We start from the raw sequence: 25,487 nt of genomic DNA, 5'->3' as shown, positions 1-25,487 counted from the left end.
AGCCAGTCAAACTGAGAAACCCTGTCAGCTGCAAGTTGTTGATGCTGATCCCATTTTAAAAGCGCTGCTGGAGGCTCCTCCCTGCTTCTGAATGCTTGGTCAATTGGTCATGATTATGAGAGGCTGTTAAGTGGAGCGGCGATGGTGAAAATGGCAGATCGCTCACTGACATTCCGATCTGCCGAATCTAAATATCAGCAGCGAGCTCAGGAATCGGCAGCGCTGCTGACCTGCCCAAAATGGCGTCCGCTGCGAGGCGGCCGCCATTTTTCCTTCAAAATGGGACTTAACGGCCAGCGCTAAACCCCTGAATTTCTATCTCCATAGATACTGCCTGACCTGCTGAGTATTTCCAGCGTTCTCTGTTTTTATTTTAGACATTATGATTGCTTGCTTTCAATCATGAAGAATCTCACCAGTGCCTTGTGTTTCCGACCTGATGAGAGCCGGTGCCCTGCAAAGTGCCTGTCTGATATATCCCTTTAAATTATCACGCACCTCTGCGACACTGACCTCAATATCCTCTAGGAGATTGGGTGATCATTAATATTGGATATCAGGCTAGTAGTAACCTCTTTGATAAAATAGTAACTTAATATTTTAGTTAATGCCAGCTGTGACTCAGTGGGTGGCGCTCTAGTTTCTGAGGCAGGAGATTGTGGGTTCAAGTCCCACTCCAGGGACCTGAGCACAAAAACATCTAGGCTGACACTCCAGTCTTTCGGATGAGACGTTAAACCAAGGCCTCGTCTGCTCTCTCAAGTGGATGTAAAAGATCCCATGGCACTATTTCGAAGAAGAGCAGGGGAGTTATCCTCGGTGTCCTGGCCAATATTTATCCCTCAATCAACGTAACAAAAAAATACAGATTATCTGGTCATTACCACAGTGCTATTTGTGGGAGCTTGCTTATGCACAGATTGCCTGCCGCGTTTCCTACATTACAACAGTGACTACACTCCAAAAGTACTTAATTGGCTGTAAAGCGCTTTGAGACGTCTGGTGTCATGAAAGACGCTATGTAAATCTTTAATCTTCAATTAAATTTTCTTCCTCGGTTTCAAGCCTACTATTATCTTTTGGAATTCTTACTTTCTCTCTACTTTTTTTTCAACACAGGTGTGCTGTCATACTTAAAACCCGCCCCGCCCAGAGCTCCATGTCAGGACAGCACAAAAGACAGATCCCTTCTCAAAGGTACTGCACACAGACAGATGAGATCGGAGTCTGTCAGATTTCACGGTAGTGCTGTGAATTGTTGAAAACCCTTTGTTGGTCTTACTTCTGCAGGTATGTTTTTCCTCATATGTTGAAAGATATTTTTAAATGTTTCGAACTGAATAAAAGGAGGATGCAAAGAACCTCATTGTGAATGTTAAAGTATGAGCTTTCAGGAAAAAAAATCACAGATCAGAATGAAGCTTTGAGGTTTTGCTGAAAAGCACAAGCAGCTTTACTGTGAATTGTTCTTTATCAAGAAAGGGTATAAACTGTTGAAACCTTAATTAATCGTTTAAAGGAGGGTGCATGACTGACTTTTTAAACTCAGTGCTCAACACATGAACTCAATGAATTAGAGTAGTTTTGTATGACTCCAGTGAATACCACATATCACAGGAGCCGATACTGTGAATGGGATCTGTACTTGTTATTCCTTCCCAAACATTCTTTATATGCATTTGAAAGATCAAAAATGAAAATAAAGAAAAGCTTGTGCATGTTAGATGGTCCAAATGATGTCTGTGGAAAGCGAACAGAATGATATGAACCAGACAAACGCTTTAAATCATTTTGCCCATTAGACTGTGAATGTGTTCAGCGTGTATAGCATTTTTTGTTGTTGAGAAGGGAATTACAGTCGAGCCTATCTCACATTTATAAAGCTGTAGGGTGAATTGTCATCAATCAAAATGTTCTTCTGATTGAATTTGGAATCCTGTCACTTGAATTACAGGTGAAATTGCAGAGGGGTTTTCCTTTGTCACAGAAAATTGATGCTTATTTTGATACCAACATTAACTTGTTTTGCCCTTCAGGGATTTCCCTACAGGATGACCCATCATGTTGGTCGTGTGCCCAGAGCTGTATTAAATCTATGATCCATCTCTTCCCCAGCCCCAGTTCTGACTAATGGCTTCCTCAGTCTCACCAGAAACAGGTTGGAATCTGGCTAAATGACCAGTTTTCTGGTAAAGGCCGTCAGATGTGTGAAAAGAAGAATAGGTCTCTCAAGGAAATCTTGCCCTATGCCAGAGGGCATAGCAAACTGTGAGGCAGAATGCCGGAAACTGCCAGAGGGCATGCACAGGCTGAGGGGGTGGGCAGATATGTGACAAATACAGTTCAACATGTGATGCAGTCCACTCTGAGAAAAAGAACAGGGAATGAAAATATACCATAACCAGATGTGGGCTAGGAATTCGGTTGGTTAACGGGACGTTAACATCTCCTGCCCAAGTGCCGTGCTGTTAGTGCCTGCCGCCAACTTCAGTGAAGGTTTAGCAGCGGCGCTGACAAATCTGCAATGCCCCCGTAGCGCTGTGTTTGGAAAATTCAGTTTTTCGCCTGCAGTAGCGCCTGGCGCTGTGACCGGCGCTGAGACTGGCCGGGGAAAGTAATCGGTCCAGCAATGACCCCAGGGTGATATCGTCCGGGGTACAACGTAAGTACTGAAATTTCACTTATTCAACTTTTATTTATTTGTTGCAGTAATGGGGAAGTGTGGGTGAGGTTTATTGAACTTTTCAACTGAATTTTTTTTTTCATCTTTAGGCGCTAGGGATGCTGAAATTGAGTCGGCCTCCTGTGCTATTGGTCCATTGGCACCCAAAGAGGCATGTGGAACGCTTCCCTTAGTGCTCCACTCTTCTCTTGGGGTGATACAACTGAATATCCCACTTTGAGGAAGTAGACATCACCAGGCGCCCAGGCGGCATCACCGCCTCGAAGTGGGCGATACCGAATTCCTAGCCCTGAATTTCTTAATGGAGTGGAGGAATAGAGAGATGCAAGGGTAGAAAACTGCAGACTTATCAAAGCAGGATTGCAGGTGGAAAAGTCATAAGAGAAAAGTTGATTTAAGACTTTATACAGGGTCATTGAATAAAAATAAACGAAGGAGATGTTTGCAGAACACAAATTTCCCTCTTTATTTTATGTGATTTTAGATAGGTTTAATCTATTTTGCTTTGTGTGGTTTCAGCCAGCTGTGTCTCTGAAGTTTGTGTGATGATCCCTTCCTTTTGTGACCACATCAGTCTGAAATTGCACAAGACACAGAGCTGGCTGCAATTAAATTAGACCTTGGCTTTGGGATGTGTCTGTCCTGAATGAGTTTTCTTTATTATTTCAGCTCATGTCAGGCTATACAGAATATAGACCATTGTTTGTGTCTATGGGGCTCCTGTATATTGTTAATCTATAGGGTACGTCCAGCAATGCTGCAGTGTCAGCGTGGAACCTCACTTAACGGGGACATGGGTCGCAGAGTGATTCCTTACTATAAGGCTAGTACCATGACCTGTTAAGTAAGGCTTTATGCTGAGAGTACAACATTGATGATTTTATTCCTTCTTGGTGAGAGCTGAAGCAATCTAACTGGATAGATGTAAATACTGCCGAGAAGAGATTCATTTCTTAAACCATTGTTTTTTGTACGTCTGCTTGGATATGATTTGCGATGGAAACTTTGCAAATAAAGCTGTTTCTACATCACAGAAAAAGTCTCCCTTGCAATGCACAAACCCTCGCCTGATCTTTATTTTTCCGTTCACCCTCCTGTGAGCTCTGAGAGTACGTGCCATGTAATGTTCCATCCAAGGTTGTGCGAGAAAGCTGCAAGGAATTCATAATCTGCTACCCCGATTTTAATGCGGGGCGAGGTCGTTCTGCGTGAGGAGTGGGGTGGGGGGGTGCGGGTCAGGACGAGCAATAAACTAGCATGTTGAGGCCCGGAGAGATTTTAACTCCTGGACTTCATTTCTGTATCCACGCCCCGATGCCCACCCGAACCCGGCCGGCGGGGGGCAGGAACCAATATCTCTGTCGGCAGGCGTCAGGTAAACGGTGAGGGGAGTGAGACAATTGGGCAAAGCCCAGGGCCAGGGAGCCCCATAGTTTCTTTGTGGGGCCCAGAGGTGCACTTCTGCTCCTCCTGGGTCACAGGGAAACCTAAAAAAAATCCTTAAAAAAAACGCACCCTCTTCTGGCCCATGATCCCACCCCAAGCAGGTTTGGCCTAGTGGAGAAGGAACCATTGCCACCCCCCCCCAGCTCAGACCTCCAGTTATAATAACAGATTGGGCATGAGTGGCACCATCAGAGCTCGATCTGCATATTTAAGAAAGATTCCCCCAATTTGAGGTGGGTGTCTTTACCACCTGCAGTTGTAAATTTGCAGGCAGTCAGATCATGGTGGGAAAGGAGTAAGCCCCCCACCCCACTCCATTTTAACTACCCACCTCCAACTTTTTTCTGGTCAGCCTTTTGTTCCTGACCAGCTCTGGGCTTGAAATGAGTGAGTTTCCCGTTGCTAGGCCACGCTTCTTCTCCAGACCCAGCGGGCTGACTCACCCCACATGTGTTCCCTTGTTCTTTTCTCACTGTATTCCCAGCCAGTGGTAGGGCTGCCCCTCTAACTCCTTCCCTATTCTGTGATTTGCCAGTAGGCCTGTCAATGAAACCAGCTATCTCTCCTCAAGAAAACATCACCTGCTACTCTCAAAATAAATAGGAGCCTGTCCTGGCTTAATAGGTCTAGGATGAAACAATTGAGCATCGTTGGCCCTGATTTTAAAAGAGGGGCTGGATATGGTGCACATGAATCCCAAACTGGGTGGCAAACCCGGGGACATGGAGGCTCAGCCATACGTTACCATAAATATTCTCGCTGACCCTCCTGATCCCAGCCAGCTTCATTACTTGGTTGGCGAGGGGATTTCAGCGCCTGGAGGCCACAGCTCTGGATCCAGAGAAGTAGCATGTGGCGGGGGGGGGGCTTTGGACATGATCCAGGGGAGCCTAGGGCAAGGGAGGCCGAAGGCTTCCATGCGATGCCCAGGAGAGCACTCCTGCCCCACCTGGCCCACAAGGAAACCTAAAATGTAATGTAATTATTTACCTGCCTAGGCCTTATCTGGCCCAGGTTCTCTCTCCCAGCAGGTTTGGCCTGACGGGGAAGCCATCACTGCTCATGCCTCCAACTAATATTGCAGTCGAGTCCCGATGACATCAGCGAAACCTGATCTGCATATTTAAAGAAGGACCCTGCTCCTCCTTTGGGCAGGTGTGCCCCTCGCCTGCTCAATATCAGGATGCGGGGGGGAGGGAAGAGGGATCCAAAGGGGTAAGTGACTACCCTCATTTTAACTGCCGTTCACCCATTTGGTTTTCACCAGACAGAGGAGTTAAAATAAGGGCCATTGTCTCAGTTTGAAATGGACTGTGAACCATAGCTTTCGAGCAGCTGGCCCATCTGGCTTTAATACACATCTTGAGTGACTGGCCCTTTAACAACTAAACCCTTTGTCTAAGTAACTTTAATCTGTGGCTTTTTAAAAACTGTACAGAATCACTTGGTTTTAAAACACAACACTAAACTCATTTCCAAATCCTTACCGCAAAGACCAGACAGAACTGAAAAACGCTGAAATGTGACATGCCCAACTTAGTCAGGAGACTGACTAATCACTACTAACATTTCTCAACCAGACTACCATAAAGGCCCCAAATATCTAAGTCGATCTTGCTTAAATGTACTTGTCAATTTGAATTCAAAGGGCTATATTTTTAAATTTTAAGAATATATTTTAACAGGGCCCATTCTGGATTCAGAGATTATTCTTAACATGTACATTTGGCTTGTTGTAAGGGGAAGGCATTTCAGTACTTTGCATAACTATCAATTTCAGTATTGTTTCATTTCTTGCACAAGTTGGGTACAATGACTAACGAACGCTTACAATTAGCAACAAAAATTGCACTGCTCATCACCGCAGGAACTGATTAACTTTAGAAACAATGGGACGCACATTCTGATCTGTGCTGATTTTAGGAAGATCAGATCAGATGGTCAGATCTAACTCATTAGATGAGTTGAAAGTGGTGGAGTGTTGGTAGATTGACTCTACATCTGTGTTTGGTGCTGCTCCGAGGACTCCTCCCCTCCAAAAAGGGATGGAAGTAAATGACTTCACGATACAGTACCGCAGCTCCAACAGGACAGCAGGACAGAGCGAAAGGTTTCATGCCATAGGCTTTGCCACCAGTTCCATCCTGCTACCATAGACCGTTTCCCCCTACCAACAAGGTCACCAACAAAATTCTCTGCCAAGCAGACATGCTATTCGGCAAAAGCAAAGGAGAAGTGATCGGTGTGTCTCTTTCTGTAATGTGCTGAATTGTGGTTCTCTCTTTTCACTAGCTGCAGCAAAACCTATGCATTGGTGTTTGAATAGCTCATTCTATCACGCAGGCATGCTCTTTTGATACCTTTGGAGTAAGCAGAACCCAACAACTAATTTTGAGATATGATTTGCATGCTGCTAAATAAGGGGAAGGAATGCAGACTGAATGATTCTGGTGATGGGTTAGAATGGCTCAAAATTTATTGCCAACCAGGTACTGTTGCCATTGGCTTCTAAGATAGAGGTAGACTGCAAGCTCTCAGCAATTACACTAAATTGGAGAAGTTGAGAGTATGCCCTTCAAGGTGGACAATCACTGCCATTAAGGATCTGGAATCTTGAGCTATTCTATTTACAATCAGGAGTTTCTACAACCTAAATTCACAACCTTTAATTGGCCACATTTTTTTGCAGAGCTACTAAGTTCCAGGAAGGAATTTCACTAAGATTGTGTTTCATCAACCAGCCACATCCTCACTTCACAATATGAGGTGCGGAGGTTACTGCTTCCATGCTTTGCTGACTTTGCATGAATCTGCTGAATCTTATACATCTGTGCAAAACCAGTGTAGAAGGCAGGAAATCTAGGTGACAAACATTGCATCATTTAGGGATTTTAGAAAAAGAGAGACAGTGAGATTTGGTATATTTTAGTAAGATTGTCAGAAAACCTCTTAACAAAAAGATTCACCATAGACCAGCGAGGCTTGACATGCCCCTCTGGCAAATGAGCCAAGTGGAGTGATTCATGCACAGGCAGTGTTCTCTGAATTCCTGTGCAAAAGCATGTTCTACCCTGGTCAAAAATTCTGCTGCCTGTTGAGGCAGCCAAAGTATCTTAAACTGCTTTTATAATGGAGCTGTTTATGATCAGATTCTGAGAGGCTAACTCCTGCAAGGCCGCTCCCAGAGTTTGCACCACTAAACCTGAGGGTTCGAAATTGGGTACCGCTGTTTTTGAGGCGGTGTTACCGACTGCTGATTTTAGCACCAGGCGTTCAGCGCAGCCTCAAAGTCCTAAGTTCAGTTTTTACACCCAAAGAGTGAGAGAGCAGCGTTAAAAAGTGGCGTTGTACATTCATCCTTGAACGTGAGCTCAGGAAGCCGACTGAATTCCCAACGGGAGGCTGCCGCCATGCTAGATTAAAAAACGTGAAAAAAAAAGGACTTAAACTTCTCCAATCTACACACACACTTCCCCACTCTTAAAAGTAACGAAAACATGCAGAAATAAATAAAGAGAAAAACTTACCTTCCGCCCGAGATCTGCTCTTTAACGACAACTGTTTCCTGGGTGTACGGCCGCCTGCTGTACCGCAGCCGTACAGAGCAAATGTCGCAACAGAGGCATCAAAGAAGCATTGTACCGTGGATGATGTCACCACGCGGGTGGCGTTAGCCGGCGCAGCGTTGCCTCTTGGCACCTCTGCCAAAGAGCCGACTCAATTTAGGACGAGGCATCGACACCGCACGCCTTTGCTGCCTGTTTGCCGGCGGTAACGGGCGTCGTACAAAATCCAATTTCAACCCCTGAGTATCTTATACAGGCAGCAGAATTTTACACCCTGTTCTTTGTGGGCTTATAGGGTTCCGCCGCTTGGGATAAGGGAGCTGGATTTATTAATGTATGTTCAGGACTTTGGCTCATTGTCAACAGTCTCCCAGAATCCAAACTAAAACAGTTCCAATTACAGTACATGGAATTTACAGCACAGAAACAGGCCATTCGGTCCAACTGGTCTGTGCTGGTGTTTAAGTTCCACACGAGCCTCCTCTACCCTACTTCATCTAACCCTATCAGCATATCCTTCTATTAATTTCTCCCTCGTGTTTATCTAGCCTCCCCTTAAAGGTATCTATGTTATTTGCCTCAATTACTCTCTATGGGAGCAAGTTCCACATTCTAACCATAATTTGAGTAAAGAAGTTTCTCCTGAATTCCTTATTGGATTTAATGGTGACTTTCTTATATTTATGCCCGCTAGTTTTGGACTGCCACAAGTGGAAACATCCTCTCTAAGTCTACCTTATCAAAGCCTTCATAACTCAAAAGACCCTTTGATTAGGTCATCCCACCACCTTCCCTTTTCTAAAGAAAACAATATGTAAAAGAGCTTTAAATTACGCTTGGAAAGAATTTCAACAATGAACTACGAAGCCATCAGTAGTTAAAACGGATGGAGACAAAGATTAAAGATTAGTCACACAACTAGTCTGGCAGTTCCTCACACCTTACTCACACTGCGGGCAGCTATTGCATACATTCGCTTTAAAAAGTCAACATTATGTTTTAGAAATCAAGGACACACCAGAATCAAACTGCCAGTCATTCTAATGATTACATTTCTTTTCATGTAATATTTAACTATTTTTCCAAATGTATTTGTTCTTTATTCAGCCCAGAACACACCCCAGTGGAACACCACGATTCACTGCTCCCAGCCAGAGCTTTTCCCTTTCATCAGCACCTTCTGCTTTCTATGGTTAGGTCAGTGTTTAACCAAGTTAGCTCAGTTATCTTGAATTCCAAAAGGCTTAACCTTCTTTTACATTGTCACATGCAGAACTTTATTAAATACTTTCTGAGAATCCTAGTAAGTTATCCTTACTGGATAGCCCTTCTCTGAAAATGTGATAATCTCTCAAAGAATTCCAGCAGATTAATAAGGCAGCCTGTCATGTCTAAGTCCACATTGACTGTTCTAATGGTCTTAGAATTTTTTGATAGCATTCCACATAATGCCCTTGAGCACTTATCCCATCATGATGTTATGTGATGTGTCTATAGAGATTCATGTCTCATCATTGGGGAAGATCTTGACTTTGAAATCAATGGAAATAAAAATCAGGAGAGATGTAACACGGGTTACTGATTCGCTGGTGCCCATTTTACACTATCGCACAGTCAAAAACTCCCCCATTTAAAAGAAAAACAGGATAACCCCTATTAGCTTCGTTTCCTCAGATACAGCTATTGATGGAGCTTTTACCAATATTAATTACAGCATTTCCTCTTTTACTTCAGTGACAATTGTATCTGATTTGGCCTAAATGCCTTGTTTAAGGGGTGATTTTGCAATCAAACACTCCCAACGGAAAGCACTGCTCACAGGGAGTCCATTTTCGGAAACCTCAGGAAAGCAGCCCATGATTTTCTGTTCATTAGTCTTAATGGAGAGAAAATCACCAGTTGCACACCCGCAATTTAAAAAAAAATGTCCTCTTAACAACTGCCAATCCACAGGAGGAATGCTGGCTAGTGGAATCATCCCTTTAATTCTTTGCATTTCTTCATTGCACAAGTTATACTGATGACTGTTGTATTATATTTGCCCACTGCCTGAACTTATGAAAGTCTATTTAGCACATCTGCAATTTCTAATAATAGGTTTACCAAACTCCATCCCTCAAAGGATCTCAAAGGGGTTCTGACAAAGGGTTATCGAACTGAAACGTTAACTCTGTTTCGCTCTCCACGGATGTTGCCTGACCTGCTAAGATTTCCAGCATTTTCTGTTTTTATTTACCACAGAATTGGTCTTTAATCATAGGCAGTCCCTCAAACGAGGATGACTTGCTTCCACATGAGTTCACAGATGTTTCAAGAAAGGATTCGATGTTCCAGTTCTGAACTCCAATTGAGGGGGTGGAAGATGCCTATGCGTGGATTTTTTTAACGTGTGTTGACCGTTGCGCATCAGCCACCACATGGGCTTGACAGAGCTAGGTCTTGGTCCAGTGGCAAGGGTTAACCAAGACGACTGGAGACCAGCTCTGCTGCACGGACCTGCTGCACACAAATCGCAGTGTGGGCTGGCCCGTGCTGCCCCTGGGCCCTCGACTCTTCTGCCTCATTCTCCGTACCTCCGCCACAATCTCCTGCCGCACCTCAGCACCAAACATTCGCTGAACCTCTGTCACGATCTCCCACTGAATCTCTGTCATGATCACCCACCAAGTCTCAGCCACGATCCCTCATCGCTCCTCTGCCCCAATTACTCGTCACAAGTCCGCCATGACCTTCCCGCTCCTCTGCTGTACTAGGGCCCAGCCGATGCTCCTGTCCACGCTACAAACGGCAACCTGGGTCTTGATGACATCACCCAGTCGCCCACCTCGAAGTTGTCGCACACTTGGAGCGGGTCGTGTTGGAAACTGCAGTGGCATGCTCCAGATCTTATACTCCCGACCTGCGGTGGTGTTCTCTCGCAGGTTGGGGTGGCCCACGATGGACTGGATAAATATATCTTGTGAATCCACAAACCTTTCTATCACACGTGACTTTTCTGTATCAAAGCTGCCCTTAGACTTTTACTTTGGGTTTCAGTCCAGGAGCCAATTTATGGTTCAGTGTCGGGAGTACAAAGGGATTACAAATCAGTTATTTCACCAAAAGATAATGAACAGCATAGTGGCATAGTGGTCTTTAATATGCTATGTGTAAATAACATTAATAACATAAAGTTGTTCTGGTCTCCTGATCTGATCCTCTACATGTCTGTGGAAAAAAATGAGCCTGTGAACCCTCTGATTATCTCAATTATAAGTGGAAATGGATCATTGGCGAATTTCTGCCAAATTCCCAACCAGGCAATTGGAATGAGCCACTAAAAAAAACTTCAGAGCAGTTGTGATCTACACAGCCATCAACAGAGCAATTCTTGTCACAGAGGAGATCATAAATCTCATAATGCCATACTCGGTAACTGCCTCGCTCGGGAGTCTCAGTCACTTTAGACATTGCTCCTCCATTAAGCCTAGCTAGGCCATTTAGATCTGTGGATATATCCTATCACTCTTTTGTGTTTAGCGATGATCTCAATCTGTTAGTGCTAACTCTGAGCTGAATATAAAGGCAATATATTTATGGGCGTTTGCGGTCGATTTTATGGTTGACATCAATGGAAATCGGGTGGGGTGTTTAACTGATGGCCAATCCGCTACTGCCAGTCTTCTGACCAGCAGTGAAAGTTCAAGCATAGCCCTTCAAGTGATTAGAAACTGCAACTTGGTTGACTTTAATTGGATCCGCGCTTCACTTAATGTCGGATATTGGTAACCTCTGCCCATGACAAACAACTGATTTAATGCACACGACTGTTTCTGGATATCACTAAACAATTGGAAGCACTACTGACTTCCAGAAACGGGAATTTTTTTGCATGCTCTCATTCCAATAGAGTGAATAGAGTCTTAGAGAAGAAAAACTTTGCAAAATTGAACCCAGATTTAGAATCCGCGCCCTCTCCCCCCACCCCTCCCCCCACCTCCGAAAAGGCCTCCTTACATACTGTAAATTTCTATGATTCTATATTCTATAAGGTTGTTTTCCCTTCATACGCATGAATTAACACTCTCCTTGGGAAACAATGAATAGATTTGAGCACTAAAGAATGCTACCATTTTGGAATACTGCCATTTTTTAAAAAAATAACCCGTTTAGAAGCCTCTTTATCCACAATGGTTTTAAAGTTGGTTTGTATCCACTAATATTTAATTGTGTTTGGTTCCCTTTCAGGTATTAGTGACGACTTTCAGGCACAATGAATTGGGCGTTCCTTCAAGGACTGCTCAGTGGGGTGAATAAATACTCCACAGGATTTGGACGAATCTGGCTCTCCGTTGTCTTCCTCTTCCGAGTGATGGTCTATGTGGTGGCGGCAGAAAAAGTGTGGGGCGATGACCAAAAAGACTTTGAGTGCAACACCAAGCAGCCTGGATGTGAAAATGTCTGCTTCGACCACTATTTCCCTGTCTCTCACATCCGACTGTGGGCTCTGCAGCTGATATTCGTCTCCACTCCATCCCTGCTGGTGGTAATGCATGTAGCTTACAGAGAAGAAAGGGAGAAGAAGAACAAGAAGAAATTTGGGGAGACCTGTAATAGTCTTTACAATGACACAGGGAAGAAGAGAGGAGGACTGTGGTGGACTTACATAATCAGCCTTGTATTTAAAGCAGGGATTGATAGTGGGTTCCTCTACATACTTTATAGCATCTATGAAAACTTTGATTTACCTCGCCTTGTTAAGTGCCAGCTAGACCCTTGCCCCAACACTGTGGACTGCTTCATTGCCAGACCGACTGAGAAAAGGATCTTCACTATTTTTATGGTTGTTACTGCAGCCTTGTGTATTCTTATAAACATTTTTGAGTTTACGTACCTCGTAAGTAAGAGAATCGTGGCCGATTGCTGTACTTCAGGCAAACGAAGACGCACAAATCGGTCCACAAATGCCTCAACTGTATTATTTGAGAAGTCGTCTGATGCAGCCCTCAGTTCAGAAAATAAGTCTTTCAACGGAAAACAAAATCCAAACATTGTCATTCACTTGAATTCATAAAACTTATATCATTAAACAGATCAAAAGTTATTTTCAATTGAATGTGCAGAACTAATTGAACCTTATGTACAGCGATGGTGATCCATGTTTCTTGCCAAGTATTTTTCTTCACCTGATATAGATATACGAGAGCTCAATAAAGCATTCTGGATCTGGCACCATCTTTTGTAAAGATAATCTGGTTTTGTTAAAAAGAAAAAGTCACTTTCAGAAGATCTTCACATCATCTCATCTCCACTCTCTGTCCTGAGGCAAACTGACTTGCTGTATCAACTACCACAATATTTAATTAGCAGGTGGTGGGGTCATTTGATATCTGAACAAATTCAATCTGGCCATATTTTGCTTGATTCAGCAAATCCATACTGTTTACTATGGCAAAGGGTTCCAATACCAGGAGGCATAAATTAAAATGTAGTAGGTTCGGCAGAATATGAAGAAAGATTGAGCAAAACGTTTTCACTGAAGGGTAATAGGCTTGGGGAATAAGTCACCAGCGAAGAACATTGAAGCAGACAATATGACTGAATTGAGAGGCAAGTGCCAGGCAATGGCCATCTCTAACACGAGAGAGTTGAACCACCTCCCCATGACACTCAATGACATTACCATCACTGAATCCCCCACCATCAGCATCCTGGGAGTCATCATTGACCAGAAACTGGATCAGCCACATAAATGGCGTGGCTACAAAAGCAAGTCAGAGGCTGGGTATTCTGAAATGAGTGTCTCAGCTCTTGACTCCCCAAAACCTTTCCACCATCTACAAAGCACAGGTCAGGAGTGTGATGGAATACTCTCCACTTGCCCAGATGGGCGCAACTCCAACAACACTCAATTATGCTCGTCATCATCCAGGACAAAGCAATCTGCTTGAACGGCAGCCCATCCACCACCTTCCACCACCAGTGCACCGTGGCTGCAATGTGTACTATCCACAGGACCTGCAGAACTGAATTTCTGATAGTTTTATTAATACAAAAATCCGGTGTTCAGATCAACTGTAAAAGCTGGGTTTAAATAACACCTTCATGTTTTCCAAGTTTTTCGCTTATAGAGGCACAACTATAAAGTTTTGATTGGCGGGGGATCTTTTGAAATGTTGATTGTAAATTGGAGGGTGTCCTGTTTGGCTGATTTCAAGACATACTCCTGAAAAGCTGACACTGTTGGAACGCTGTGCACAGTTCCTGCACGCAGTAGTTCATAGAATGTTTAAGATTCCCCCTGAACATTTCACTGTGTGACTTCTGTGTGTGGTCTTTCACTGGTATTCCCTATGTTCACGTAAATAGAATATCAATGTCCCCTACCCCCACCTAAAGCTTTGTGAGGCAGCCTGCTGCATTGTTGTTTCAATCTGAATCCAAAACAAAATATTAGACTTCTTTAACTGTGCAAAATTGTTTCCAGCTGCTGGTGTCATCTGTCACTGCAAACATTTGGAAAATATGCTATTTGCACATCCAAAACAGTCATATTTTGCGCGATCCAAATCAGGCTGGTTTGCATTTGACTATTGTGATGGAGCTAACCCCGAGCAGTAACCCATCCCTTTATAAGACTCTTGCCCGCTCACCGCTTTCCACTAAGATAAGTTAACTCAGCACAGACCAGGTAGGTCTGTGTAGCTCAGTGTTAGGCCATGAGATATATTTAGTTACTAAGCCATTAGAACAATGTAGATTATGTTGGGGGTCGGGCGGAGGGTGGTGGGTGGGGGATATAATAGAAATGTTTAGAATTATGAACAAATGGGATTTTTCCAGTAGTTATGAGGTCAAGAACGTGGGGCCATAGATAACAGATTAAATGCAAGAGATTTGGAACAGAGAGCAGGAGACATTCTTCAGACAGAGAGTGGTGAGGCTTTGGAATTCACTTCCAGGGTTCATGCTTGAAGAGAAACTATGACAGCATTTAAGATTAGATTGGATAGTGAATCAAGGAAAAGGGGTTGAAGGGATATGGGAACAGGGTGGGTAAATGTGATTAGAACTATTTGCCCCCATGGAGGGTTAACACTGACATGTATGTGGACATGTTTCCGCGTTATTATTTTAATCTATGTATTGCATTTGTATTTATGTGTTCAACCTGCATGGGATTCTTATGGTTTACTTTCAAATATCAACATGGGTCATAACTTAATTCATTGTAGATAGTAAGCATCAGTATAACTTAGCTTTGCAGTACATGTTATTCCTTCACTTATAGAATGTGATGATCGGGCAACTTGGTCAATGTCTCACGGTCTAAGGTCAAGCTGTTTTGCTGCATGGAGACAGTCCCAAAGTCTGAATTTTATTTGATCACTTAAACATTTCATTGGTTAGTGGTTCTCAATGATCCTGCCATAATTCACTGCCATAATGATTCATAATGACTGACCACGCAGTTTGTATGTAGGGAAATTTCATGCTGTGCATCCATGCATTATATATGTAATGTGCATAATATACACGTGCATGCAGGTACATACATAGTTCCTTTTAGCACAGCTACTCATTTTATTGAGAGGAATAGGGAATATATAGCAGCTTTAGCCTAGGGTCTTATGTATCAGTGCTCAGTGTAATATCTGAAGAAGGTGGTGAGAAGTTACCAGGTTACACTGAAAACCTCTATGGAATGTTATTCTGGTGTCAATGTCCTGATGTTCTGAAATTGAGCAAAAATGACTGACTTTTTATTGAGGTAAAGTCATTGCAGTGTGGGCACGAATATTGTATTCATATTGTATACACACTGGGGTTAAATTCTTTGGGTAATCGTATTCCCCTTGTTGAAGGTATAACTTGTGTCTTTTGCACATTAAAAGGTCACTTGCATCTGAGAAAATATCTTGCAAGATTAACCTATCAGTTCAGCAAATTAACAGTCGGCACAACGACTGACAAAGATTGCATTTTACAGAGGTTCAGTTGAGTCCACTGAATTACGGCAGCTGTTTAGTGGAATGTTTGGAACAGGCTAGTTCTTGCTCCAACACATACCAGGAACTGAACTTGATGCAACAACACCCCTATAACTGATGCATTCTTCCTTTATTTACTGTACCAGTAAATGGCTTAATTTATTAAACATTAAACATGTCAATCTTTTTGTAAGCTTTGTATCACATAATTATGTGTATGCCATAATTAAAGACTTAACATTTCCAAACATGTTACTTGATGGCATTTTGTCTTTGTGAGTAGAAGGGGGGGGGTCAATATTTCTGAATTATAAATCATCTTCCTCCAGGGAAAAGCCAGTGCCATGAAGTAATTGTACTGGCAAAATAACTTTAACAACCATTTCACTGGATTGCAGTTTAATTATATTCCATTGACAAGTTGAAGGTCAAATTCTGAAATGAAGTCGATAAATTAATCTTTGAAATTTTTTTCCATTAAAAGAACAACTGCTACTAATTACACGCTGTAGACAAATCAGAGGCTGAAATAGTTGACAGACTTTAAAGCAGATCTTATCAGCATTTCTGGCTTTGCAAATACATCAGCTGTCAGGAATTCAACATTTCTTGACCAAAATATGTCGACAGTTTTTACATTTTTTTAATTAACAGAACCAGGAACAATAAATAATATGTAAATCAGCATCAATTCCTATCTCCGATTCAATTTGTCTTTCTCCAAATGTAGTGATCCATTGCAGGAGACACTGGGGATTACTGACATAGCCCAGTGAGGGAAGGATCTTGAGGTTTTCTCCACTCTCGTCGGAGAAGGAAGGTCAACACAGAAATATAAATACCACTAGGCCCATCATATGCTGGGTATTGGAACATCACCAGTAGCAGCCACGGCCCAGTCAGAGCATTCTCACCTCTGAATCAGAAGGTTGTGGGCTCACGTCCCACCTCATAGGCAGTCCCTCAGAATCGAGGAAGTCTTGCTTCCACTCCTGAAGTGAGTTCTTTGGTGTCTGAACAGTCCAATACGAGAGCCACAGACTGTCACAGGTGGAACAGATTGTCGTTGAGGGTAGGGGTGGGTGGGACTGGTTTGCCGCATGCTCTTTCCGCTGTCTGCACTTGATTTCTGCATGCTCTTAGCGTTGAGACTTGAGGTGCTCAGCGCCCTCTTGATGCACTTCCTCCACTTATGTCGCTCTTGGGACAGGAACTCCCAGGTGTCGGTGGGTGTGTTGCACTTTATTAGGGAGGCTTTGAGGGCGTCCTTGTAGCGTTTCCACCTTTGGCTCGTTTACCATGAAGGAGCTCCGAGTAGAGCACTTGCTTCGGGAGTCTCGTGTCTGGCATGCGGACTATGTGGCCTGCCCAGCGGAGCTGATCGAGTGTGGTCAATGCTTCAATGCTGGGGATGTTAGCCTGAGTGAGGACGCTGATGTTGGTGCACCTGTCCTCCCAGGGGATTTGTAGGATCTTGCGGAGACATCGTTGGTGATATTTCTCCAGCAACTTGAGGTGTCTACTGTACATGGTCCATGTCTCTGAGCCATACAGGAGGGCAGGTATTACTACAGCCCTGTAGACCATGAGATATCAGTACAGTCTTGAAGGAGCACTGCATTGTCTGAGGCGCCATCTTTCAGATGAGACATAAATTCAAGGCTCTGTCTGACCTCTCTGATGGATGTAAAAGACCCCAATGCAAATGTTTTGAAGAAGAGCAAAGGAGTTCTCCTGGTGCCCTGGCCAGTGTTTATCCCTCAACTAACATCACTAAAACAGATGATCTAGTTATTATTTCATTGCAGTTTGTGGGACAATACTGTGTGCAAATTGTCTGCCACATTTCCCTGCATTATGAAAGAATTATTTAATTGGCTGCAAAATTCTTTGGCAGATTATGAAAGGTGCTGTATAAATGCACATTTTCTCTTTCTATCACTGATGTTGGAGGATGTCCTGTCAGTCCCAAGGTGCAGTACTTTCAGAAATAGGAGGTGGGGGCAAGGATCTATCTTGGGCCTCCCTCCTATTTCTCTCTATATGTTGCCTCTTGGCGACTTCATCCGAAAACACAGCGTCAATTTCCACATGTACGTTGACGACACCCAGTCCGACTTCACCACCAGTTCTCGTGACCCCGTCCACGGTCTCTAAATTGTCAGACTGCTTGAAATTTTCTCCAATTAAATATTGGGAAGACAAAAACCCTGCCACAAACTCCGTTCCCTCGACACTGACTCCATTCCTCTCCCTCACATCTATCTGAGCCTGAACCACACTGTTTGCAACCTTGGTGTCATATTTCACCCTGAAATGAGCTTCTGACCACATATCCGCAGCATAACTAAGACCGCCTATTTCCACCTCGACCATCTCTGCCCTTGCCTCAGCTCATCTGCTGCTGAAACCCTCATCCAAGTCTTTGTTACCTCTAGACTTGACTATTCCAACACACTCCTGGCTGGCCTCCCACATTCTACTCTCCGTAAACTTAAGGTCATCCAAAATTCCGCAGGCCATGTCCTAACTCGCACCATCACCCCTGCGCATGTTGACCTGCATTGTTTAAGCAACACCTCTATTTCAAAATTCTCATCCTTATCTACAAATCTCTCCATGGCCTCACCCTTCCCTATTTCTGTAATCACCTCCAGCCTCATCTTGCTGGTAGGGTTACATTGCTCCGCTATTTGCTTCACACAAATGACAGTTTTGCCCTTAGCCTCCCTGTATTTTTAAGAAATTGCTGGATTTGCACATTAATTGCCCATTAAACACACCACAGAAAGTTAGAGCTGGTACATGGCAGTGTAAGTATTCTTTTAATTACGTGATCATTGTTAATGCAGTGCCAATCAATCTCTTTGGCCCAGAAAGAAAATTATTTAATCTGTTGAGTCGCATTGCTGCATGTAGTAAATTGTTGTTCGAGATTTTAACATGTTTTTCTTACTTTTCCCTTATGTCTCTTTTTTTCGCTCTCTCACTCAATTCCCTCTCTTTGGCCGCGATTTTCCCTACCTCGGCGGGGCCATGGCGGGCGAGGTCGTGACGGGTCGCGGCCTCACTGCTGGCTCTATCCCAGCCTCTGACATGACTTTCCCCTGACTGGGCTTGTTAAATCTGATTACATCACATGATAACGCGTCATTACCCAGTTTCCTTAAAGTGACCATGTGCAAAGGTATTTTGACATTTGTGCTGTCAGTGTTCTACAGCATTCAGCTGCTGCAAACACTGACGAGCACTGCACAGAGGTGCACTGCTGCACCCAGGCTCTCCCATGACTCCCTCCATATGCTTATGTTGGGAGTCATAGTCTGCAGGGAGGTTTTCTTCCCTTCCAATGGGTGGAATAGGCCTCTCTTGGAGACCAACGCAGCCTGGTTGCACATTACACAGGAGGGGACAAGCAGGGATGGTGTCAGGAGGAGCTGGGTGCAGTGGCGCAAACCTTTCAATGATCTCAGTAGATCACGAAACGTTACTGGAAAGCCACATTCACCCTAATCATGCTGTGCCCTTCATCACATCCCCATCACTCTGCCTTCCCTACCCTATCACTGCACATCCTTACTCGCACCAACTTACCTTGCACCTCCACCCATCCCTTTCTATCTCCATTATCACATCCCCATCTCATTAGTCACCCCTCACACTCACCCTCATCCTTGTCCAGTCATACCAACTAACAACACACAAAGGTAGGTACTTGGGTGTTTTAGCCAATGTTCATGTGAAGTTTCTGTTAATGTGCTGTCAAACATTGAAATCTTTATTTTGAACACTTTGCATTCTTGGACAGATTTGTGTGCACCTTTGGAACTGGCTTAGCGAGTTGCAGTGAATGGTGAGATGTAACAGTACCCCCAATGGTGACGAGTGTGAAAGGAATGGCTCAGACATTGCAGGGATGCTTTATGGTGTTGGTGTGGGGTGGTGTCAACCTGGCGCATCATGTGGCAGCCAGGGTGTACCGTGTCAAGTGAAGTAAATCTGGCCATCGCGAGGCCATCCCTGGCCTCCCAGGCAGCAATGTGGTCAGGCGCTGATGCCCTGTGTCCTGTGCAGCATCAGTTGATTGTGGAGAAAGTTGGTGGTGTTGTTGGTGCTGCTGGTTTGCCTGGTGATGCTGGTGTTCGAGCTGATCGTGGTGGGATTCTGAGGATCAAGGTGAGAGAGTATAAAGTATAAAGTGATAAAGTGAAAGTATATATGCTGATGGAATAGATGGCAGGTGAAGTAGGGATGACAGAAGTGATCTGTCAATGGTGAGAGAGGTAGTGAGGTCAGACTGGATGAAGACTTGTATAAAGACTTGCAGCATTTGTGGAAATGCAGCTTAGCTCGTGGCTAAGGGAACATTTCTCAATCAGCTGGGAGCTTTGACTTGACATTTGAAGATGTCAACTCATCAGCTGAAATAACCGCCTGCCTCAGCTTCACAGATGAGGTCTAAAGCCAGCGGGAAACAGGTCAAATTCAAAAAGCTAGGAAAAAAGCTTTGTTAAATGGCTGTAAACAAGGCACTAATGATTTTAATTGCCTCCCCCACTGCTGTCTGTCAGGTCTGCTCAGCGCTGGCAGACTGGACATCAGGGAAGTCCAGTGTGTGGGTTTTGACAGCGGGTTCCCGATCCGCTGTCAATGATTTTAAATTTAACAGCTGACTCACCACCCATCCTGTCCGCTGAGTGCCGGAAAATTTCCGGCCTCTGTTTTTCTTTCTGTATCTAAATTGATTCTAATTCGCCCTCGTTCTCCAGCATTTCCCTGTTTCTCCATTAATCCTTAAATCTCATTGGTTAAGGAGATATATTGTTGCTCCCATCATTCACTGAGGTCGGAGTTGCCCCATTGCCTTCACCACGCCAGTTTCAGTTCATAGTTCCAGCAACTTACGGGGCAAAAGAATTTCGAGTTGATGGGTGAGAGAAAAAGTCTAACTATTGGTAAGATTTGGGCCATTGCTGTTTGAAGAAGTTTGCTGTGTGCAAATTGGCTGCCATATTTCATACATTACAACAGTGACTAAACTTCAAAAGTACTTCAGTGGTTCTGAAATGCTTGGGATGTTCTGAGGTCATGAAAGGTGTTATATAAATGTAAGCCTTTCTTTCTTTTTCACGAATACAGACTGGAGACCTGGCACCTCGGCATTACTCGGAGCAGACGAGTGAGGCGTGTTGTGTTCCCACTGTGCGCACAGTGATATGATGTGGTGAGGAAGTGCCTATGATGTCGAGAGATTGCACACTAATCACAAGCAAGTCTTATTGATGCCCCAGTTTTCATGCAGAAATATTTAAACAGCACAGAGCTCCATAATCTGATATCGGTGCCGACTTTGCTCTTTCTTCCCTCTGCATCCCGGAGGTCCACCAGAGCAACAAGGAGCACAGGAGGAGGAAGATGATGGCAATCAAGAACTGAATGATGAGGACCTTGCCATCCAGGAGACATAGCTGTGTGGTGCTACTGTCTCTGAGGACAATAGTACATGCCAAACCACAGACCATTCTCCTCACAACGCCACCTCGGTGGATCGTGGCAGCACCAAGCAGCCCAGGAACAAGCAGACATGAGGCAAGGGCCACCTCAGTCCCAAGACTCTGTAAAGTATGAGGAACCAACAACCTTCAGCGATCCTGGCACTCAGGTGGTATTTAGAAGGAGCACTAAAATAGAAGATAGCAAGTTGTGTAGGCAACTAAGGGAAGCACAGTGTTAGGAAAGAACAGGGTGATTGTGTGGACTTTGTAATTATTGTATTAACATAGACTGCATTGACGTGACAATTTATCACTCATAAAGGTTACAGTCATACAGGAAAGGGTGTACTCATTTGGCACTGACATTCATACAGGCATGTCATTTGCAAAGAAGGCAGATGTGTTGTCATGTAATAGGATGGGAAGTAGTGTGGGGGATTGTCCCTTTATTCACAAGTGTGGGAGAATGAAGTCAGGCTGTGGTTGCAAAGGTGGATTTTATTACACAGAAGAGAAGACTTCAGAGATGGTCTGTATTCTGATGCTCCTTGCTACAGTCTCTGGGAACTCCTCTGAGTGCTGGTGTTGTTTACGCAATAACTCAATAGACTGAATACTGTAAACTCCGAACAGGTACAAACCTTGATCTACTTTATTAGGGTCCAAAGTGATTACATTACAAGATGGCTGGCTTTTTATACCTGGGCCGCACACATGTGTGCATAGTCCAATGACCTCCGACAGTGGTGCCATCTGGTGGCTAGTAAACCCAAGCATACATACATGACACTATCCCCCTTTAAGATATTAGTAATGGTCTTTTTACAAATTGAGATGGTCCGGGGCTTTCCGCTCCCGAGTTGAACGTCTCAGTTCAACTCCAGCCTTGGGCGAGAGTTTTGAGTCTGTTATGACTGGGGGCTGGGTAGCCGGTCTGAGGGGAGTGCCAATGACCACGTCAGGGATTGAAAGTCCAGATTCATTGAACATGTCAGTGATTGAAAGACCAGTATCATTGATGACAGCGGAGTCCTCTGATGACTGAGGATAGGTCTGTTGGTCACTGATTGTGTCTTCCTCAGACTGTTCCAATTCATCCGTGTGCCACAGCTTTATCTGATCAACATGTTTCCTGCATTTCTGCCAATTCTTGAGCTTAACAATAAACACTCTGTTACCCTTCTTGGTCGTAACAGTACCGCCGATCTATTTGGGACCTTGACCATAATTCAGTACATACACAGGATCATTGATAGAAATGTCGCGTGACACCGTAGTGTGATCATGATATCCTTGCTGACTTTGATGTCTGTATTCAACATGATTATTCAAGTCAGAGTGGACAAGAGAGAGGCTGGTCTTGAGACCTCTCTTTATCAATAGTTCAGCATTGGAGACCCCGGTAAGCGTATGGGGTCTTGTCCTGTAACTAAGCAATAAGCGTGACGAGCGATGTTTGCAGTGAACCTTGAGTTACACGTTTCATACTCTGCTTGATGGTTTGGACCGCACGCTCTGTTTGTCCATTGGATGCGGGTTTGAATGGTGCTGACCTCACATGTTTGATACCATTGAGTTTCATGAACTCTTGAAATTCCATACTGGTGAAGCAAGGTCCGTTGTCGCTTACAACGATGTCGGGCAGACCATGAGTGGCAAACATGACACGAAGGCTCTCAATGGTAGCTGTAGATTACTGGATGGCATGATTATACACTCTATCCACTTGGAATATGCATTCACCACAACTAAAAACATCTTTCCCAGGAAAGGACCTGCAAAGTCGATGTGGATCCTGGACCATGGTTTAGATGGCCACGACCACAGACTCAGCGGCGATTCCACTGATGCTTTTCTTAGCTGCATGCAAGTGTTGCACTTATGCACACCTGCTTCCAGATCAGAGTCAAATCCAGGCCACCATACATGAGACCTGGCAATGCCTTTCATCATGAAAATACCGGGATGAGTGCTATGTAGATCATGCACAAATTTCTCTCTGCCTTTCTTGGGCATAACAACATGATTACCCCACAGTATACAATCGGATTGAATGGATAGTTTGTCTTTGTGACGGATATAAGGTTTGGTCTCCTCACACATTTGCTTGGGTTTGGCAGACCAATCACCTTTGAGGATGCAACTTTTCACCACCGATAAAATTGGGTCCTGGCTGGTCCAGGTCTTAACTTGATGTTCCTCTGAAATATGGCTGCAGCTGCGCGAATTCCAAAAGGGCACCTGTTGTAGATAAACAGTCCTTTATGAGTGTTGATGCACGTAAGTTTCTTCGACGTGTCGACTAGCTCCTGTGTCATGTAGGCCAACGTCAGATCCAGTTTAGTGAATTACTTCCCCCCGGCTAGTGTTGCAAACAGGTCATCAACCTTCGGTAACGGGTATTGATTCTATTTCGAAACTGGGCTGATCGTAACCTTGTAATCTTCACAAATCCTGACAGTGCCATCACTTTTCAACACGGGAACAATGGGGCTGGCCCATTCGTTAAATGATCCCTTCACGCTGGAGTCTGTCCAGTTCGATTTCGACCTTCTCCCTCATCACGTACGGAACTGCCAGAGCTTTATGATGGACGGGTCTTGCATTTGAGTCCACGTGGATCTGCACATTGGTTCCCGTGAAATTGCCGATGCCTGGTTCAAACAGCGAGGGGAACTTGCTCAGCACTTGAGCACATGGAGTATCCTCTTCCAATAACAATGCTTTGATCTCGTTCCAGTTCCATTTGATTTTTTCTAACCAGTTCCTGCCAAACAGCGTTGAACCATTGCCTGGAACAATCCATAATGGTAAATCGTGAACCGCACCATCATACGACACCTTGATTACTGCACTGCCAATCATCATTATGAGTTCTTTACTGTACGTTCGCAACTTGTCATTGATTGGACTCAGCATTGACCTCGCAGCCTTAGTATCCCACAGCCTATCGAATGTCCTCTGGCTCATTATTGATTGACGCGCACCCGTGTCCAATTCCATCGATACCGGCACAACATTAAGTTTTACATTAATCATTATCGGTTGGCTCTTTGTTAGGAACGAGTACAGTCCTTACATTTCCTCCTCTGGTATCTCGGATTGCATATCTGGATCCGCGCTGGACTGTTGCGGACACATGGGCTGGAGATGCCTCACTCTCGAACAGCCTTTACAAATATACTGTTTAAACCAACACTGATAATGCTGATGATTTCCCCCACAACGCCAACATGGTGATATCGGATTCATTCCCATTGGCAGACTTTGAGCAGCCACAGATTTTACGTACGCAGTCGGGTAGGCCCTGCCATCTGCAGCTCCCGCCAAACGATGGCCCCCTTGCCTCATAATGGTCCTCTCAACAATAACAACAACAACTTGCATTTTATATAGTGTCTTTAGCATAGTGACATGTCTCAAGGTGCTTCACAGGAACATTATCAAACAAAATTTGACACTGAACTACATAAGGAGATATTAAGACAGGTAAAAGAGGTAGGTTTGAAGGAATGTCTTAAAGGAGAAATGAGAGGTAGAGAAGGGGAGAGAGAGGTTTAGGGAGGGAATTCCAGAGCTTTGGGCCTAGATAGCTGAAGGCATGGCCGACAATGGTGGAGCGATGGAAATCGGGGACATGCAAAAGGCCAGAATTGGAGGAGCGCAGAGATCTTGGAGAGTTGTAGATGGAGAAAATTACAGAGCTAAGGAGAGGTATGGCCATGGAGGGATTTGAAAACAAATGTGAGAATTTTTTAATCAAGGCGTTGCTGGTGTTACCAGTCTACGAGAGACATGTGCCCCATTGCATCACTCCTCTGCTGCTGTTCAGGACACTCTGATTGGAGCCATTAGCCACAGGTGCAGGGGAGGGTTTATCACCCAGAAGCCATTGTCGATTCGATTCTCTTCACTGAAGAGGTGAGGAAGGGATGTATTACGAAGGATGAAGGCATCATTGCAACTTCCTGCATATCGAGCATTGATGTACAGGATCCTCTGATTGTTGTCACACGAAATCTGAACATTAAGGGAGTTGAAGCCCTTCCTGTTTACACAGCTGACTGGGTGTTCTGTGGGTGACCTCAAAGTAGTGTGTGTGTTATTGATAGCACCCTGGACCTTGCGGAAGCCAGAGCCCCATAAAACTGTATAGTCCTAACACATCGGTGCCGTGTTGTCATGATGAATTGGCCCGCTCCCTTGCAAAGGAAATTGTGGCCTGACTAATATTCGTCTGTGCTGCACCCTGGCTGATGTCACAGAAATCCTCGTGATTAGCTGAAATGATGCTGTGTCATCGAAGTTCATAGTCACTGAGTGAGCG

At 44.3% G+C, this 25,487-nt stretch overlaps 1 protein-coding gene across 2 annotated transcripts; it reads left to right on the top strand.

The window, feature by feature from the left end:
• The first annotated feature begins 1,156 nt into the window (after positions 1 to 1,156).
• Positions 1,157 to 14,439, top strand: LOC139279895 (gap junction beta-4 protein-like). Of its 2 annotated transcripts, none has more exons than XM_070899202.1 (2): positions 1,157 to 1,290; positions 11,923 to 14,439. In XM_070899202.1, the coding sequence occupies exon 2, from the start codon at positions 11,948 to 11,950 to the stop codon at positions 12,746 to 12,748; it is 801 nt and encodes a 266-aa protein (XP_070755303.1). In that variant the 5' UTR covers positions 1,157 to 1,290; positions 11,923 to 11,947; the 3' UTR covers positions 12,749 to 14,439. The 2 variants fall into 2 exon arrangements, with proteins under 2 accessions (XP_070755303.1, XP_070755304.1); XM_070899203.1 differs by lacking the exon at positions 1,157 to 1,290 and adding an exon at positions 5,228 to 5,344.
• Positions 14,440 to 25,487: the final 11,048 nt, after the last annotated feature.

This window comes from Pristiophorus japonicus, chromosome 14 (assembly GCF_044704955.1).
Source record: "Pristiophorus japonicus isolate sPriJap1 chromosome 14, sPriJap1.hap1, whole genome shotgun sequence".
Lineage (NCBI taxonomy): Eukaryota > Metazoa > Chordata > Chondrichthyes > Pristiophoridae > Pristiophorus > Pristiophorus japonicus.
Note: the sequence above shows the minus strand (reverse complement) of the source record. Positions and strands in the feature narration are given on the sequence as shown.

Bases quoted from the DNA above. Each gene is read 5' to 3' on its own strand.
- LOC139279895 (XM_070899202.1), top strand. From the start codon at position 11,948: ATGAATTGGGCGTTCCTTCAAGGACTGCTCAGTGGGGTGAATAAATAC.